The following is a 19200-nucleotide window of genomic DNA, read 5'->3' as shown; positions in this document are numbered from 1 at the left end:
CTCCAAGGTCCCTTCCAGCTCTGTTGTTCTATTTCTATTATTTCTATTTCTATTATTTCTAGTTCTACTTCTACTTCTACCAAGGAGGGAAACAGCCTAGAACGAAGGAGGAATTTTTCCTAACAGTGAGAAGAATTCACCAGTGGAACGACTTGCCACCAGAACTGGAAGTTTTTAAGAAGAGATTGGACCACCATTTGTCTGAACCATTTGCAGGTCATCCTTAACAGTTCACTCAGTGACCACCCAAAGTTGCAACGGCGCCGAAAGGAAAGCGACGTATGACTGTGTTTCACAGTTACGACCTTCGTAGCACCCCTGTGGTCATGGGATCAACATTCTTGGCAACTGACTCATAATTAGGACCGTTGCAGTGTCCTGGAGTCATGTAATCTCCTGACAAGCAAAGTCAATGGGGAAGCCAGATTCACTTAACAACCGGGTTACTAATTTAAGAACTGCACTGATTCACTTAACAACTCTGGCACGGAAGGGCATAAAATAGGGCAAACTCACTGAACAAACGTCTCCCTGAACAACCAAAATTTTGGGCTCCATTATGGCTGTAAGTCAAGAACTACCTGTATAAGGTTTCCTGATTAAGCAGGGGGTGGGACTAGAAGACCTCTAAGGTCCCTTCCAACTGTCAATTCTCTTTAAAAAAAAACAGGCGCAGGCCTAGGGATGCATGAGAGAAAATAAGCTTTTGTGCCTTTTGAAGCACCTCCAAACGCAACTCCTGTCGAAAACCTTGCACGCAATCGAGGCCAGCAGCTGGATCGGAGACTAGCCAACATTCAGGGTTTAGGGCGATCTTGGACCCAGCCTGGTGCGGTTGTGACATCAGAATGAGGAAGCGTGCTATAAATATCGGATTCATTCTGCAAACCCACCTAAGGCCCGGGCACCTGGTTTTGCAAGCGAGCAAAGGCGGCAAATACCCCAGATGACTGTGTGGGTGGGTGTAGTGTGTCGGTGTGAACGGCTATCCTGGCTTGTTCTGGACGCCGCTCCCAACATCAGCAGGACCAAGAGAAGGTGAATGAGCAGCCCCAAAGTAGCCAGTCGGGCAGGGATAAGGATTAGCCAAACCCTGGCAAATCATTAACCAAAAAATACTAGGTGTCACCACTCAAAAACCCAAACCCTAGTTGGTGTGTATGTTTGCATCTTTTTTGTACGTACGTGTTTCTGGCCTTCAAAGCAAAACACGTTACTGGCTAAATCGGTTATCATGGTATCGTTCCTTGGTTTTTCAGAAACTAGCTGTGGGGGCGGGGGGGGGAATAAAGAAGCATTTTTTTTTTTTTAAAGAAGGGATTGGAGGTTTTTAAGAAGAGATTGGAGAACCGTTTGTCTGAAAATGGTATAGGGTTTCCTGCCTAAGCAGGGGTTGGACTAGAAGACCTCCAAGGTCCCTTCCAACTCCTATTCTATTCTATTCTATTCTAATTCTATATTTTTTATTCTATTCTAATTCTATATTTTTATTCTATTCTATTCTAAATTGTGTTCTGTTCTATTTTCTATTCTTACTAGCTCGATCCCCGTGCTTCGCTACGAAACTATGTGGTGGGGCTTCGTTTTTGGGGAGGAAAATAAGAGGGGGGGAGAAATTCTGCCTCTGTCTCCCAGCATCCATCGGTATTCATCTGGCTAGAATCCTGTCAGCATCTGAGAGAGTTGAGGGCTGTTTGGAAACTGAAAGAGTATTTGCTGTGTGAGCAAGGAGACAGCAAGGAGCCTGGGCATGGCTTAGCTCAACTGTTCTATACTAAAGCTGCTTGGTGCTGTGAAACGGAAACGAAAACGCCTCTCCTCTCCTCTGCTTATGCTTTGCCTTTGGAAGAGATTTCTTTTCAGGTGGGGAGGGGGAGCAGAACTCCTTAGCATCAGATAATAATAATAATAATAATAATAATAATAATAATAATAATAATAATAATAATAATACTAATAATACTAATACTAATAATACTAATAATAATAATAATAATAATAATAATAATAATAATAATAATAATAATAATAATAATAATAATAATAATAATAATAATAGTAGAGGAAATACTCTATAAATGCTCTGAGGGTCATTTGGAAAAATCCTTTCTTAGGGAGCCCCTAGAAGCCAAGAGGAACATAATGTGCCAAATTTCAAGTTTGTCGGCTTTACGGTTCTGGAGATTTTGTGATGATGTGTGAGGGGCCTTTCGCTTTTATAGATATATATGTATATAAAGAAAAGGAAGAAAGATTTCTACCCTATCCTATGCCACACTCCACGGATAGTCCATTGAGGAGCCCCTAATTTCTGTTGTTTGTCAAATGAGTTTTGTCCCATTTTACGACCTTTCTTCCCATGGTCATTAAATAAATCACTGCAGTTGTTTAAGTTGGTAACGTGGTGGTTAAGCAAATCCGGCTTCCTCCCCCCCCTTGACTCTGCAGAAGGTCGCCAAAGGGGGTCACAGAACCCCAAGGGATGACGCCGCCATCGTAAACACCAGTCAGTGGCTGAGCGTCCAAATTTTGACGTGGGGAAATGCCCCAACAGTCGTTAAGTGTGAACAATGGACCTAAGACCCTTTTCCCAGTGAGGTTGCAAACAAAGTCACTAAACAAACAGTCGTTCGATCGAGGAATTAATCTACATTTAAGAGTGGCTTTTTTTTCTTCTTCTCCAAGTTGGAAAAACTTTTTAAAGCTGGGTGGGACTTCAACTCCCAGAATTCCACACCATCGGCCGAGGAATTCTGGGAGTTGAAGTCCCACCCCGATTAAACATGCAACAATACACACCTTCTCCTCCAAAACACACACAGACAGACAGAGACACAGAGCCAGTGCCAAACAGGAAGTCGACTGTGCCTGCCACACCCTCCCTCGGGGAAGCCAAACCAAACCATTTTGGAGGATGCAAACCTTTGCTCTGAAGCCAACCACAACAACGTGCCTTTGTGTATGTGCGTGTGTGTGTGTTACATAACGCATCCCTCCTCCTCCTCCTGCGCTTCTGCAGCAAATAGGACCTGTCGCCCTGCATTCCTGGGCTGAGAGAAAAACCAAGGGCCTGGACCCCTCCCCATTCAAGTGGTTGCCAAGGGGGGTGGGTGGGGAGAGAATAAATGGAAATAAGCCAATAAGCCACAACTTGCCTGGGGTATTCCTGGCGTCGAAAGGAACAGACAGGCATCCTGGGGTTGGACTAGATGACTTACAAGGTCCTTTTCCAACTCTTGATGCTCTGTTAACTGTTCCTGAAATTAAACCTGTTCCTGGTTGACCTTTCCTGCTCGTTCAGGGGCTGCTGGAAACCCCGCCCCCTTGCAACCCCCAGCCTCTCAAAACAGTTTGGATACGCGTAATCCTCCACCGGACGGCCGTTTCCGCCGCTTGGGAGAGAACGTGGAAGTAAACGTTCGCCCCGTCTTATGACCTTCCTCGAACCCGCCGTTAAGCGAATTGAGTCGGAGGTTGCAAATCCCAAGGTTATTCGGTGGATCCAGCCCACCCAAGGTTGGGTTTGCTCATCCGAACGTCGCCAAAGGGGGTGACGGAAACATTGCAGTGGTCGTTAAGGGTCTCCCGCCCGTGCAGTGGGGTTGGACTAGATGACCTCCAAGGTTCTTTCCGACTCTATTCTGATTATATTTACATATTTATCTCAAATGGAACAGGGTCTCCTGCCTGAGCAGGGGGGGGTTGGATTGGATGACCTCTAAGGTACCTTCTATACATACAAATCCATGGCCGTGTCTGAATTTTGAGGACGTGGCCGTTGGTGTGTGTGTGTGTGTGTGTGTGTGTGTGTGTGTGGCTGCCACGGTTTTAAATGTGAAAAGAAAATGGTCTTAAAGTCCTTCCCCCCCCTACCCCTGGTTGGGAGTTTTGAACGGTCGCTCGACGGAACAGTTGTAATTCGAGGATTGTTATTTTCAGCCAGTGTTAATTTTTCGGTTCCTAAGGGAGAGGGAGAGTTAGTTGGTTTGCAAAAATAATAATAATAATAATAATAAATAAATTGGATTTCGTTTGCACCGCCTCCCGTGGATCTCCAAGGTCAGAGAAAAACGTCCGAGCGGCCAAAGGAAGGAAGGAAGATCTCATGGCCGGCTGCGCAGCTGGGAAGCTTTCCATCGCGATGACCTTTCCTTCCCTAAGCCTCTCTTCTTCTAAGAGGCCGGGCTGAATTGGCAGGAAAGGGAAAAACACACACGCACGCACACACACACAATCCTCCCCACCCCCACCCCCGAAGGCAGGAGGGAGAGGCTGCAGAGCAACCTGGAAAAAGCCCAGGTGGAAATTCTCCAGGGAAAACCCAACAGGCCTACTGACAAATCAGTTGATCGAATAGAGCTGGAAAGGGACCTTAGAGGTCGTCTAGTCCAGCCCCTGCTCAAGCAGGAGACCCTGAGCCATTCCAGACAAATGACTGCCCAGTTCCTTCTTTTAAAACCTCCAATGTTGGAGCACCCACAATTTCTGGTGGCAAGCGGTTCCCTGGTTAGTTGTCCTCCCTCTTAGGAAGTTTCTCCTTTAATTCCAGGTTGCTTCTCTCCTTGGTGGGTTTCCACCGTTGCTTCTTGTCCTTCATTCAGGGGCTTCGGAGGATAGGTGCCCCCACCTCTTCTTTGGGGCAGCCCCAAATACTGGAAGAGGCTGTCATGCCCCCAAGTCCTCCTTTCCTCCAGACTGGCCCAACCCAAATCCTGCAACCGTTGTTCTTCGTGGGTTTTACTCTCCAGGCCTTGAATCGCCCTAGTTGCTCGCCTCTGCCCTTTCCCCAAAGTCTCAGCAACTTTCCTCTAAACGTGGGGACCAAAACTGGACGCCGGATTCCAGGTGTGTATTACGGGCGGCTTCTTCTGTTCATCCAGCGACCGGTTCGAAGTTACAACGGGACTGGGGGGAAAAGTGATTTACGACTCCGTTTTTCACACTTACGACCACGTAGTCACCAGATCAACATTCAGACTTCTCGACAACCGACTTGTATTTATGACGGTTCGCAGCGTCCCTCTGACAAGCAAGCCGGATTTCGCTTCACAACCTAATTTCACAATCGCCAGTGATTCACTGAACAAAAGTGGTGAGAAGCATCGTAAAACGGGAGAGAGGGAGAGGGGGGAAAGGGAGGGAGGGAGGGAGAGGAGAGGGGGAAGGGAGAGAGGGAGGGAGAGGAGGGGGCAAAGGGAGAGAGGGAGGGGGAAAGGGAGAGAGGAGGGGCAAAGGGAGAGAGAGGTGAGGGGAGAGAGGAGAGGGGAAGGGAGGGAGGGAGAGGGGGGAAGGGAGAGAGGGAGGGAGAGGGAGGAGGGGGAGAGGGAGGGAGAGGGAGAGGGGCAAAGGGAGAGAGAGGGGAGGGGGGAGAGGGAGGGAGGGAGAGGGAGGGAGGGAGGGAGAGGGAGAGGGGGAAAGGAGGGAGAGAGAGAGGGAGGGGAGAGAGGGAGAAAGGGAGAGAGGGAAGGGGAGGGCAAAGGGAGAGAGAGAGGGGGGAGAGAGGAGGGAGAGGGAGGGAGAGGGAGGGAGGGAGAGGGGAGAAGGAGAGAGAGGGAGGGAGAGAGGAAGGAAAGGGAGAGAGAGGGAGAGGGAGGGAGAGAGGGAGAGAGAGGGAGAGAGAGGGGAGGGAGGGGGAAAGAGGGAGAGAGATGAACACCCCTGTTGCAAACTCTCCACCCCCTGAACTTTAAGGCAGTTGTGCAAACCTGAGACACGCACGAGTGTGCACACGAGAAAGTCTTCCTCCGGTGCTTGTGCAAAACGGCCGGTGCCACGCTTGCTATTAAAACAGGCCTGAATCTGTAGGGAAGCTATACGCACCTTAAGGTACAAGGTCAAGGTAAATCCTCGCGTATCCGTGCCAGTCGTTTCCGGCTCTAGGGGCGCTGCTCACGTCTCTGTTACAAACCTGAAGAAGAGCCAGCGCTGTCCGAAGACGTCTCCGCGGTCCTGTGGCCGGCAGGACTAAACGCCAAAGAAGGCGCACGGAACGTTGTTCCCTTCCCACCAAAGGGGTCCCCATTTTTCTACCTTCCCCTTTTTTTTTTTTGCGCGCTTTCGAGAACGACTCGGTTAGCAGAAGCCAGGACAAGGAACGGGAGCTCACTCCGTCACGGGCGCTAGGATTCGAACCGCCGAACTGCCGACCTTTCTGATCGACAAGCCCAGCGTCTGAGCCACTGAGCCACCGTGCATCTAGGGGAGGACACACAATTGTCTCTGCCTGCCACAATTCCCCACACCTTAAGACAACACACCTATGAATCTCGCACCTTGGCGTACCAAATCCAGACACTGCCCCCCCCAAAAAAATTCACCACTCCCGACGCCTTTATTTAAAAATATCACCAGATTGCCAAGTCTCCGAATCGGCACACAATGACACCTGTACAGGTAAACCCTCAACTTACGTTGGTTCCGTTGAGCGACCGTTCGAAGTTACAACGGAGCTGTGGGGGAAAAAGTGTCTTCGGACCGTTTTTCACACTTACGACTTTCGCAATCTCTCCCCCCGGTGGGTCAGGGGATGAGAATTTGGACACTCGGCAAACGGACTCGTATTTACGACGGTCGCGGTGTCCCCACAGGGGGGAGGCGTTGTCACACGATCTGATTTTGCGATCTTCCGACGAGGAAAGTGGACAGGGGAACGAGATTTGCTTAACAACCCGAGTTAATATCTTAACCACCCAGCTATCGGTTTCACTTAATGACGACAAACCATCTTACTAACTTAAAAACCGCAGTGATTCATTTAACAATGGTGGGAAAAAAAGTTAGTAAAACGGGGGGGCAAAACTCACTGAACCCATGTCTCGCTTAACAACGGAAAGGCTGGGCTCAGTTGTGGCCATAAGTTGTGGATTTGCCTGCGCAGGTCATCCTAGACGTACGATGTTTCGTTTAGTGACCGTACGAAGTTACAACAGCGCTGAAAAAGGGACTTCCGACCCGCTTTGTGCACACTTACGACCTTCGCAGCATTCCCGTGATCGGGAAGAAAGGTTGTAAAACAAGACAAAACTCAATGAACCCATCTCTCGCTTAACGATGGAAATGCTGGGCTTGGTTGGGGTTGTAAGTTGAGGATTGCTGTGCAATTCTCAAGAGACACCAGGAGCACAACAGGGAGGGAGGGATTGAGGGGAGGGGAGGGGAGAGGGGAGGGAGGGAGGGAGGAAAGAAGGAAAGGAGACGAGGGGAGGGAAAGAAGGGAGGGGAAAGGAAGGGAGGGAGGAAAGAAGGAAGGGAAAGAAGAAGGGAGGAAGGAAGAAAGGAAGGGAGGTGAGAAGAAGGGAGGGAGACAGGAAGGGAGGGAGGAAAGAAGGAAGGGAGACAAGAAGGGAGGGAGGGAGGAAGGAAGGAAAGGAGACGAGGGAGGGAAAGAAGGAGGGGGAAAGGAGGGGGAGGAAAGAAGGAAGGGAAAGAAGAAGGGAGGGAGGGAGGAAGGAAGGAAGGAGGTGAGAAGAAGGGAGGGAGACAGGAAGGGAGGGAGGAAAGAAGGAAGGGAGACAAGAAGGGAGGGAGACAGGAAGGAAGGAAGGGAGGGAGGGAGGTGAGAAGAAGGGAGGGAGACAGGAAGGAGGGAGAAAAGAAGGAAGGAGACAGGAAGGAAGGGAGGGAGGGAGGGAGGTGAGAAGAAGGGAGGGAGACAGGAAGGGAGGGAGGAAAGAAGGAAGGGAGACAAGAAGGGAGGGAGACAGGAAGGAAGGAAGGGAGACAGGAAGGAAGGGAGGAAAGAAAGAGAAGGAAGAAAAAAAAAGGAGGCAACGGGAAGATTTAGGGACCGTTCCAAGTTACAACGGGGCTGATAAAAGGGACTTACAGCTGTTTTCCCCCCCAGGCAAGTGACCTTTGCAGACTCAGTTGTGGTTGTGTAAGTCGAGGGTTACCTGTACTCACAGCTACTGGTAGTTATCCAAGTTATGCAACTAAACACATTTCTCCCTCCCCGCCAGCCACGTTTAGAGAAAACGGAAAACACGCGCGCTCCAAGAAGGGGAAAACAACAGCTTTAGCTGCCGTTGTGGCTTGACAGCTCCACACCAAGCGCCCTCCGGTCCTGCGTTTCCAACTGCCCCCTCCCGTGATGGGTGTGCTTGGGTGTTTGTGTAAGGGCTTGCAAATTAACAGGGCGGATGTGCGGAAAGACAGCAAGGAAAAACGAGGGAAGGGAAGAAAGGGGCAAAAGAAAGGAAAAGGAAAGGAAGAAAAGGAAGTAAGAAAGAAAAGAAAAAGAAAAGGAAGAAAGAAAGAAAAAAGGAAAAAGGAAAAGGAAAAAGGAAAAGAAAAGGAAGAAAAAGAAAAAGAAAAGAAGAGAAGAAAAAAGGAAAAAGGAAAAGAAAAGGAAGAAAAAGAAAAAGAAAAGAAGAGAAGAAAAAGAAAAAGGAAAGAAAAGGAAGAAAAAGAAAAGGAAGAAAAAAATAGAAAAAAAAGAAAGGAAAGGAAAGGGAAAAGGAAAGAAAGAAAAAGAAAAGGAAGAAAAAAATAGAAAAAAAGAAAGGAAAGGAAAGGGAAAAGGAAAGAAAGAAAAAAGAAGGAAAAAGGGGAAAAAGGAAAGAAAAGGAAAAAGGAAAGAAAGAAAAAAGAAAAGGAAAGGAAGGGAAAAAGAAAAAAGGAAAGAAAGGAAAAAGAAAAGGAAAAAAAAGAAAAGAAGAAAAAAAAAGGAAAGGAAGGGAAAAGGGGCTTGGGAATATTGAAACAAAATAGACATTTAAGGCCCGGTGATGTTGTTGTTAGTTGCGCACCGTGGCTGCCAAAAACCCCCGGAGATGCAAAAGTGCCAGGAAATGCAGGGGAAAAGAAAAAATTAGCCAGAGGAGGAGGAGGAGGAGGAGGTGTGGCTATCAAATGTATTTATTTATTTTTTCCGCGCCTCCCCCCGCCTTCCCTTCCGTGCCTTTCTCTGGGAGGAAAATTTGGAGCAACGCAGCAAAATGGAAGCCTCCAAAGGGAACTGCAAAATGCGGAGAAGGAAGGAAAGAGGAGGAGGAGGAGGAGGAGGAGGAGGAGAAGGAGAAGGGCCGGCCGGTTGCAGTGAAAACAAGCACTGCGGGGGTTACGGATGGTTCTGGGGAAAATGGCCGGGCTGGGGGCGGCGGGGGCGGGGGGAATCTATCCCACACCAAACCTGTGTGTGTGTGTGTGTGTGTGTGTGTGTAAGCTTCCAGGTTTCGAAAACTGGGAGGGTTCAAAACCGGTTTTCCCAAACCTGGTTTGTATTTGGTTGCAAAAAAACAACAACAACAACAACACCACCACACAAGCCATTTTGGTTCCTCGCCCCGAGGCTGGCTGAACTGGCTGAACTGGATGACCAACGGGGGGGGCTGGAAAGGAAAGAAAACTGCACAAGTGGTCAACGGAGGGGGTGGGGGACAAATGCCTGCGGGGAGGCATCTGCCAGCCTTGCCACCTTCGAGGGGAGCTTCCTGGGAACTCCTCCACCTGTGGGAAGCGCTGGCATCCTCCGAATTGTCTCCTTGGCACACAGCAGGCCTGGGGGTGTGGAGGGGGACTCCCGCCCAGCAGGCACAGCTGGAAAAGCCTCCCCCTACACCCTCCTCACCTGATCGTGTGAGTCATACCTGCCTTAAATGGCTATCCACCAGTGGGGCAGGGGAGGTCGAAGGCTGACGCGGGCAGGAGGCTGGGCACTTGGGGTCTTCTGAGGGTGTGCGGGATGTTTCGGGGGGAGAGAAAGAGAATGATGATTTATGAATTATGGTGCCCCCAAGATCGACGGGAGGATTTAACTTGGGGTGGTTTGGAAGAGGAAAACAATGGGAGGGAGGGAGGAAAATAGGAAGGAAAGGGAGAAGGAAGGAAAGGAGGGAAGGAAGGAGGAAGGGAAGAGGAAAAGGAAGGGAAGGAGGAAGGAAAGAGGGAAGAGAAGGGAAGTAGGAAGGAAAAGGAGGGAGGGAGAGGGAAAAGAAATGAGAGGAGAGGAGGGAGGGAGAAGGAAGGAAAGGAGGAAGGAAGGAGGAAAGGGAAGAGGAAAAGGAAGGGAAGGAGGAAGTAAAGAGGGAAGAGAAGGGAAGTAGGAAGGAAAAGGAGGGAGGGAGAGGGAAAAGAAATGAGAGGAGAGGGAGGGAGGGAGAAGGAAGGAAAGGAGGGAAGGAAGGAGGGAAGGGGAAGAGGAAAAGGAAGGGAAGGAGGAAGGAAAGAGGGAAGAGAAGGGAAGTAGGAAGGAAAAGGAGGGAGGGAGAGGAAAAAGAAATGAGAGGAGAGGGAGGGAGGAGAAGGAAGGAAAGGAGGAAGGAAAATAGGAAGGAAAGAGGGGAAGGAAAGGAGGAAGGAAGAAGGAAGGGAAGAGAAGGGAAGTAGGAAGGAAAAGGAGGGAGGGAGAGGGAGGGAGGGAGAAGGAAGGAAAGGAAGGAGGAAAGGGAAGAGGAAAAGGAAGGGAAGGAGGAAGGAAAGAGGGAAGAGAAGGGAAGTAGGAAGGAAAAGGAGGGAGGGAGAGGGAAAAGAAATGAGAGGAGAGGGAGGGAGGGAGAAGGAAGGAAAGGAGGGAAGGAAGGAGGAAAGGGAAGAGGAAAAGGAAGGGAAGGAGGAAGGAAAGAGGGAAGAGAAGGGAAGTAGGAAGGAAAAGGAGGGAGGGAGAGGGAAAAGAAATGAGAGGAGAGGGAGGGAGGAGAAGGAAGGAAAGGAGGGAAGGAAGGAGGAAAGGGAAGAGGAAAAGGAAGGGAAGGAGGAAGGAAAGAGGGAAGAGAAGGGAAGTAGGAAGGAAAAGGAGGGAGGGAGAGGGAAAAGAAATGAGAGGAGAGGGAGGGAGGGAGAAGGAAGGAAAGGAGGGAAGGAAAATAGGAAGGAAAGAAGGGGAAGGAAAGGGAAGGAGTAAGGAAGAAGGAAAGGGAAGGAGGAAGAAAAGAGAAGGAGAAAGGGAAGGGAAGGAAGGAAAGGGACGGAAGGAAGGAAGGAAGGCAGAAACTGGCGGGCAACTCTTCCCGATCTCACCATCCGCCGCCCCCAAATCGCTGCCCTCTTTCCGGATCGACTTTCCGGCCGCGGAGTCTCTTCGCCAAAGGAGCGGAAAATCTCCAGCTGCGATTTCGACACGATGCCTCCAGAGCGCCCCCCGCACCTCCTCCTCCTCCTCGCGCCCCTCCAAAACAAACAAACCGGCCGACCCAGCCAGCCAGCCCGAACCAGCCTTCTCCAAGCCGGCCCTCCCCAACCCCATAAAGCGCCCCACCCACCCCAATGGCCCCTCCCAGCCTGTCCTCTGCCCCCACCCCATAAAGCCCCTACCCCAATCGCCTCAAGCCTTTGCTTTGCCCCCAAAGCCTCCCACCCACCCCTGTCGCCCCCAAACCGCTCCTTTGCCCCCACCCCATAAAGCCCCCACCCCAATTGCCCCCAGCCTCCCTCTGCCCCCCCATAAAGCCCCTGCCCCCCATCTCAACCCCCAGCCTCTCCGCGCCCCCACCCCTTAAAGCCCCCCAGCCCGGTCCGGACGATGCCCTAACTTCGCCAAGCCGCCCCAGCAACTACGCAGCTTCTTGGACAGGCGGCGGAGGAGGCGCCGCCGCTCGGCCGGGCTGGGCTGGGGCTGCGATGACCGGCCGGGGTCCCGGGAAATATGAGGGGAGGGTCCCGGCCGGGCCAGGGGCTCTCCTACCTGGCTGCCTCCGTGCCGGCCGTCCGGGGACAGCGCAAGATGGAGGCGGCTCGCCCCGCTGGGCATGCTGCTGCCTCCGCCGCCGCTGCCTGCTTGGCACGGGCGAAGCTCGCCAGTCTCGCCGCCGCCGCCCCCTCTGACATCATCGCTCCAGCCGGAGAGCCCCCTCCCCTTCCCAGCAACCCCCTCCTCCGCCTCCCCCGCCCCTCCAACACACGCGCCATCCCACCTACCCGGGCCGGACCGCTGCCTGGCACGCGCGGCTCGTGCACGGGCAAATGGAGGAGGAGGAGGAGGAAGACGAGGAGAAAGACCAGGAGTGGGGAAGAGGAGGAGGAAGGGGAAGAGAGGAAGAGGACAAAAGGAAGAGGAGGAGGAAGGGGAAGAGAGGAAGAGGAGGGGGGAAATGGAGAGGGAGAAGAGGCGGAGGGGAAGAGGAAGGGGAAGAGAGGAGGAGGAGGAAGATGAGGAAGGGGAAGAGGAAGAGAAGTGGAAGAGGAAGGGGAAGAGAGGAGGAGGAAGATGAGGAAGAGGAAGAGAAGGGGAAGGGGAAGAGAGGAGGAGGAAGATGAGAAGGAGAAAGACCAGGAGTGGGGAAGAGGAGGGGGAAAGAGAGGAAGAGGACAAAAGGAAGAGGAGAAGGAAGTGGAAGAGGAAGAGAAGGGAGAGGAGAGGAAGAGGAGAAAGGAAAAGGAAGAGGAGGGCAGAGAGAAAAAGGAAGAGGAGAAAGGAGGGAGAAGAGGAAGAAGAGGGACATGAAAGGGGAAGAGGAGGAAGAAGGGAAATAGAGGAAGTGGAGGAGGAGGGGGAAGAAGTAGAGGCAGGGTCTCATTTGTGCAAGACCCCCACAAGCATGAAAAGAGTGTCCCGCTTACAACCTTACAACCGCTGCTGGCGGAGGGAAGGGGAAGGGAGGGCAGGTTTCAACAGGGATGGGGGCGAGGGATGTGTGCCCCGCCCAGGCGACAATCGGACAGACACATAAACACACACAAATGGGGGGGTTGGTTGGGGTCTTGCCCGGAAGCCTCGGTTCTGCCTGTGTGAATGCATCCACGGTCTGCCAGGGGGATGCATCCCCTTCCCCATGTAGCATGCGGGGGGGCACCGGCAGAGCGGGACTCCCCGTTGGCTGTCCCGGGCTGAATTTGCAACCAAGTTGGGGTTCGGTTCTAGAAAATGGAGGGGGGGCACTGAGCATCGTGCAAGGGGCATCACCCTTTTCTGCCAGCTGCCAAAGCCACCACTGGGCAGTGGGAGCAACCCTGGGGGTCTCCGACTAAACCCCACCCCCCACCCCCCAGCAGCCGACCAAGGAAAGCAACCTCACCGCGAAGGAAGAAACTTCCGGACAGTTGAGAACAATTAACCTGTGGAACAGCCTGCCACCAGAAGTTGGGGCTGCTCCCAACAGAGAAGAGATTGGACTGGTCAGGAATGGTGTAGGGCAGGAGTCGGCAACCTGCAGCTCTAGAGCCACATGGGGCTCTTTATCTCCTCTGCTGTGGCTCCCTGTTGCCAGTCGGCTCTACAATTGTGATAGGGCTTTCTGTTAGGACAGGCAGAGGGGGAAAAAATGCCGCGCTAGGAGGAGACTCTATGGTTGGGGGTTAGACCACCATAGAGTCTGGTCGGCTCCAGAATTGAATGGGGGGAGGGGGCTTCTGGTTCAGCCGCTTTGTGGCTCTTTGAGTGTTTAAGGTTGCCGACCCTTGGTGTAGGGACTCCTGCTTTGAGCGGGGGAGGGAGGGTTGGACTAGAAGACCTTGGAGGTCCCTTCCAACTGCTATCTGGAGAAGGAGGAGGAGGAGGAGGAAGAAGAAGAGGAGGAGGAAAGAAGGGTCTCCTGCTCTGAGCAGCGGGTTGGACTAGAAGACCTCCGCAGACCCTTCCAACTCTTGCCCTTCTGTTAGAAGGTCTGAGGTCACAGAGAAGTACAGTGACCTCATAATGCTTTCCTGGCCCTGGGGAAACCAGGCCAGTGTGGGATTGAAGTGGTTGTCCCCCGTTTGGTGGTCGAGGAGGGGTTGCTAGGCCAAGGCGAGAGGTGGGTGTGCGCCGTCGGAATCTGCTCTGGTGTGTTTGTGCGTGCGTGTGAGGCACATTGTGGGGGGGCTGCCGTCCCTGAGCCTGGAATCCCCCCTGCAAATCCCCCTTCTCTGCCATTTAAGCTGCGTATCTTCCTCCTCCCTTATTAAAATCTGAATTAACACAAATTAAAAAAGAAACCACACTTCCAAAGCCAGGCCGAGATGCACAACGAATGTTGGTTTATCTAACGATTTTAAGAGAAAAAAAAATGCGGCACAGGAAGAAAAGGGTGATAAGATGGAAAGTGACACCCCATGTCAGATTGTATCGGATCCTAGCCATGCGCTGCCTTGGTCAGCTGGTAACTTTCTCGCTCCGATAGGGACCCTGGTTGGCTTTGAACAAGAAGGCCAAGCTTCTAAAAGTGTAATTCATTAGAAAAATGTCACTGACTAGAAAGTGTAATTTATTAGAAAAATGGCATTGAATAGAAAATGTCATTGATTAAAAATGGCATTGACTAGAAAATGTCATTGATCAGAAAAATGTCATTGACTAGAAAATGTCATTGATTAGAAAAATGTCACTGACTAGAAGATGTAATTGATTAGAAAAATGTCATTGACTAGAAAATGTCATTGATTAGAATATGGCATTGACTAGAAAATGTAATTGATTAAAATGGCATTGACGAAAATGTCATTAATTAGAAAAATGTCATTGACTAGACATGTCATTAAAAATGGCTGACTAGAAAATGTCATTGATTAGAAAAATGTCATTGACTAGAAAATGGCATTGATTAGAAAAATGTCATTGACTAGAAAGTGTAATTGATTTGAAAAATGGTATTAACAAGAAAATGTAATTGATTAGAAAAATGGTATTGACTAGAAAATGTAATTGATTAGAAAAATGTCATTGACTAGAAAATGGCATTGATTAGAAAAATGTCATTGACTAGAAAGTGTAATTGATTTGAAAAATGGTATTAACAAGAAAATGTAATTGATTAGAAAAATGGTATTGACTAGAAAATGTAATTGATTAAAAATGGCATTGACTAGAAAATGTCATTGATTAGAAAATGGAATTGACTAGAAAATGTAATTGATTAAAAATGGCATTGACAAAAATGGCATTAATTAGAAATGGCATTGACTAGAAAATGGCATTGATTAGAAAAATGGCATTGCCTAGACAGGTCATTAAAAATGGCAATGACTAGAAAATGTCATTGATCAGAAAAATGTCATTGACTAGAAAATGTCATTGATTAGAAAAATGGCAGTAACTAGAAGATGTCATTGATTAGAATATGGCATTGACTTGAAAATGTAATTGATTAAAAATGGCATTGACGAAAATGGCATTAATTAGAAATGGCATTGACTAGAAAATTGCATTGATTAGAAAAATGTCATTGACTAGAAGTAATTGATTAGAAAAATGGCATTGACTAGAAAGTGTAATTGATTAAAAATGGCATTGACTAGAAAATGTCATTGATTAGAAAAATGGCATTAACTAGATGTCATTAAAAGTGGATATGACTAGAAAATGACATTGATCATTGACTAGAAAATGTCATTGATTAGAAAAATGTCATTGACTAGACATGTCATTAAAAATGGCATTGACTAGAAAATGGCATTGATTAAAAATGGCATTGACGAAGATGGCATTAATTAGAAATGGCATTTACTAGAAAATGGCATTGATTAGAAAAATGGCATTAAAAATGGCATTGACTAGAAAATGTCATTGACTAGAAAATGGCATTGATTAGAAAAATGTCATTGACTAGAAGATGTAATTGATTAGAAAAATGTCATTGACTAGAAAATGTCATTGATTAGAATATGACATTGAATAGAAAATGTCATTGATTAGAAATGGCATTGACTAGAAAATGTCATTGATTAGAAAAATGTCATTGACTAGAAGCAATTGATTAGAAAAATGGCATTGACTAGAAAGTGTAATTGATTAAAAATGGCATTGACTAGAAAATGGCATTGATTAGAAAAATGTCATTGACTGGATAATGGCATTGATTAGAAAAATGGCATTGACTAGACATGTCATTAAAAATGGCATAGAAAATGTCATTGATCAGAAAAATGTCATTGACTAGAAAATGTCATTGATTAGAAAAATGTCACTGACTAGAAGATGTAATTGATTAGAAAAATGGCATTGACTAGAAAATGTAATTGATTAAAAATGGCATTGACGAAAATGGCATTAATTAGAAAAATGTAATTGACTAGACATGTCATTAAAAATGTCATTGACTAGAAAATGTCATTGATTAGAAAAATGTCATTGACTAGAAAATGGCATTGATTAGAAAAATGTCATTGACTAGAAAGTGTAATTGATTTGAAAAATGGTATTAACAAGAAAATGTAATTGATTAGAAAAATGGTATTGACTAGAAAATGTAATTGATTAGAAAAATGGCATTGGCTAGAAAATGTCATTGATTAGAAAAATGGTATTGACTAGAAAATGTAATTGATTAAAAATGGCATTGGCTAGAAAATGTCATTGATTAGAAAAATGGTATTGACTAGAAAATGTAATTGATTAGAAAAATGGCATTGGCTAGAAAATGTCATTGATTAGAAAAATGGTATTGACTAGAAAATGTAATTGATTAAAAATGGCATTGACTAGAAAATGGCATTGATTAGAAAAATGGCATTGACTAGAAAATATAACTGATTAAAAATGTTATTAACTAGAAACAAAAATGTCTTTGACAGCTGCTTTCCAGGCCTATTGGTGGTCCTCAACTTATGACCACAACACAACCCAAAATTATCATTATTATTATTATCATTATTATCAAAATTATCATTATTATTCCCAAGTGCCCCATTTGACAAACTTTCTTGCCCCAGTTGTTAAAGGGAATCACTGCAGAATCACGTAGTAATACGGTCATTAAGTGAATCTGGCTTCCCCGTTGTCTTTGTTGGGTCAGAAGGTCAATAAAGGGGATTACACGACCACCACCACCCCGCCCGGGACTCTGCGACTGTCATAAATACGAGTCAGTTGGCAGTCACCCGAATTTTGATCCCGTGAACCGTGGGGATGTTGCAACGGTCGTAAGCGGAGAAAGTCAAAAAGGCCAATGTAACGCATACAAAAAGAACTTCCATCCCCCAGGGACTGGTTCAATTATGTTTTTTTTTTAACCAACTCACCTGCTGTTTAGAATAAGCGTTGTAAGGAACCTCGGAGGTCTTCTAGCCCAACCCTTGCTCAAACAAGAAACCCTATATATTTCTGACAATTGTGTCCAATCTTGTCTTCAAAACCTCCAGTGTGTCAACTCATAAAACATTCCTAGGCTTGTTTTAGTAGTTGCCATTAAAAAGGGGGAGTAAGAAAGGAAATCGGGAAGAGCAGGGCAGCAGTTGGAAAGCGGAAGCACATTCCAACCCTTTATCTTTAAAAGAGTATAATTAAAATACCAGAGCTTTTGCCCGGGAATATATTGAATTGGAGAACGTGATGGATGACACTCAGTCCGTAATTGGAGAACGTGAGTAATGACACCCAGCCCGTAAACTGGCTCAATTGGAGAGTCTGGTTTATGAGACACCCAGCAGGGGGGAGGGGGGGAACAGGGTCACAGGGGACTGTAAATTACGTATGCCAGAGTTGGCTTCATATGCTGTAGGTTAATGCCGGCGTGTTCGCTCCTAATAAATCTTTTGAAGTTTTTTAAAGTTTGGCTCGAGAATCATGACTTAATTAGGGCAATTGCTGGAATCCTGACACCCTGTCTTCTTCTTTCTCCTGCAGGCTGGGATCCATGTTCTGGAAGGGCCCTGGGGCCTGTCACTCCCCGAGATGCCCCCTGTGGCTTTGGACCCAGGACCCTCCGGAAAAGGCACTTGGACTGTGTCCGACCTCTTGCGCTTCTCCCCGCCACCCTGCTCCCCTGGCCCGCCTCCTCGCCGTCCTGCCTGGCATCGTTACCGCCTTTCCGAGAGCATGAAAGGGCTGCTGGTGGCCCTCTTGGGGGGCGGCGTGCCGGCCGGCTTTGTGGCCCCCTTCACCCGCATTGTCAATGAAGCGTCGGGGATGCCGTCCCTGGAGATCCTGTACTTCCGTTGCTGTCTCCACCTGCTATTCACCGGCTACCTGCGCTACAGGAAGGTGCCATGTTTCGGGCCGCCAGAGGTGCGTTGGCGCACCCTGCTCCATGCCTCGGTTAACGTCATCTCCATTGGCTGTGCCTACAGCTCCTTCATGATGGTGCCCAGTGGCAACGCCGCCACTGTGCGCAAGGGTTCCTCCACCATCTCCTCCGTCCTGCTGGCCTTCTGTATCGAGAACAGTCAGCTGACCGGCTACGACTGGTTCGGGCTGGTGGGCAGTACGCTGGGCTTGATCATCATGGTGGTGCCGGACCTGTTGAGTTTGGACAAGAGCACCCAGATCTACAACACCTTCGGCTACGTCTTGGCCTGCTCAGGAGGCATGGCGTTGGCCTTGGGGCTGATCATTTTCCGGAGGCTGGACTTCCCAGCGAAGCTGATGACCGTGGCGTTCCTCTTCGGTGTGGTGGGCAGCCTGGTTTGCTCCCCGCTGATGTTCCTCTTCCAGGAGCCGGTGCTGGTGCTGGATTTGTACACTTGGATTTACGTGGTGTCCATCAGCATCCTGGCTTTGTTCTCCTTCTTGTGCGCCAGCTACGCCGTGACGAAGGCACACCCGGCGCTGGTGTGCGCCGTCTTGCACTCCGAAGTGGTCGTCACCCTGGCCGTCCAGTACTACGTGCTACGGGAGGCCGTCACGCCCTTCGACATCATGGGGGCCGGCGTCATCTTGGGCAGCATCGCTATCATCACTGCCCAGAACATCAGCTGCCACCCAGCCGACGAAGAGGAGGGACCGATCGTGCCGCAGCAGGAGGGCAAGCACACCAAGGAGGCCCCGGGTCGAAGCAGGCACCAACCGCCGTATTCCACGGCACAGAGGGATCGCGTGGATTAAAGGAGGCGGTGGGTGAAAGCGGTGGGCGCCAACCAGCAGATTGAACAGCAGGGAGAGTGCGAGTAGATCAGCGAGCCAGTTGGTCAAAGTAGGCACCAACTGTTACAGCAGAAGGATCCAGTAGACCCAGCAGGCAGTTGGTCCAAGCGGGCACCAACTGGCAGATTGGACATCAGAGAGGGTTCCAGTAGATTAAAGAGGCAGTTGGTCAAAGTGGGCACCAACCGGTAGATTGTACAGCAGAGAGGGATCGAGTAGATTGTCCAGGCTGTGTGTCAAAGTGCGCACTGGCAGTTTGTACATCAGAGAGGGATCCAGTAGATTAAAGAGGCGGTCGATAAAAGTAGACACCCATCAGCAGATTGGACAGCATGGAGGGATCTAGTAGATTAAAGGGGCAGTTGGCCAAAGCGGGCACCAACCAGCGGGTTGTACATCAGAGGGATCCAGTAGAAGTGGGCAACAACCAGCAGATTGGACAGCAGAGAGGGATCCAGTCAATTAAGGAGGCAGTGGGTTCAAGCGGGCCC

General features: G+C 49.0%; 2 protein-coding genes across 2 annotated transcripts in view; one reads left to right on the top strand and one right to left on the bottom strand.

The window, feature by feature from the left end:
• The window catches only part of ZBTB4 (zinc finger and BTB domain containing 4), a 29768-nt gene extending 18018 nt beyond the window's left edge, over window positions 1-11750 (bottom strand). Inside the window, 1 exon segment of the mRNA XM_087946567.1 lies at window positions 11621-11750. Coding sequence (XP_087802693.1) covers window positions 11621-11686 — 66 coding nt within the window. The 5' untranslated portion in view covers window positions 11687-11750.
• A 5697-nt stretch (window positions 11751-17447) lies between these two features.
• On the top strand, window positions 17448-18842 carry LOC113427010 (solute carrier family 35 member G3). The gene has a single exon (XM_026689475.2). It carries the CDS (start codon window positions 17522-17524, stop codon window positions 18668-18670), a length of 1149 nt encoding a protein of 382 aa, XP_026545260.1. The 5' UTR covers window positions 17448-17521; the 3' UTR covers window positions 18671-18842.
• Window positions 18843-19200: the final 358 nt, after the last annotated feature.

This window comes from Notechis scutatus, chromosome Z, assembly GCF_049901735.1.
Source record: "Notechis scutatus isolate UNSWTSFEM ecotype Mainland chromosome Z, rNotScu1.2, whole genome shotgun sequence".
Lineage (NCBI taxonomy): Eukaryota > Metazoa > Chordata > Lepidosauria > Squamata > Elapidae > Notechis > Notechis scutatus.
The sequence above is the reverse complement of the archived record's forward strand: the minus strand, read 5'-3'. Positions and strand labels throughout refer to the sequence as shown.

What these genes read in the sequence shown, in the direction of transcription:
- LOC113427010 (XM_026689475.2), top strand. Translation starts at nt 17,522, where the DNA reads ATGCCCCCTGTGGCTTTGGACCCAGGACCCTCCGGAAAAGGCACTTGG.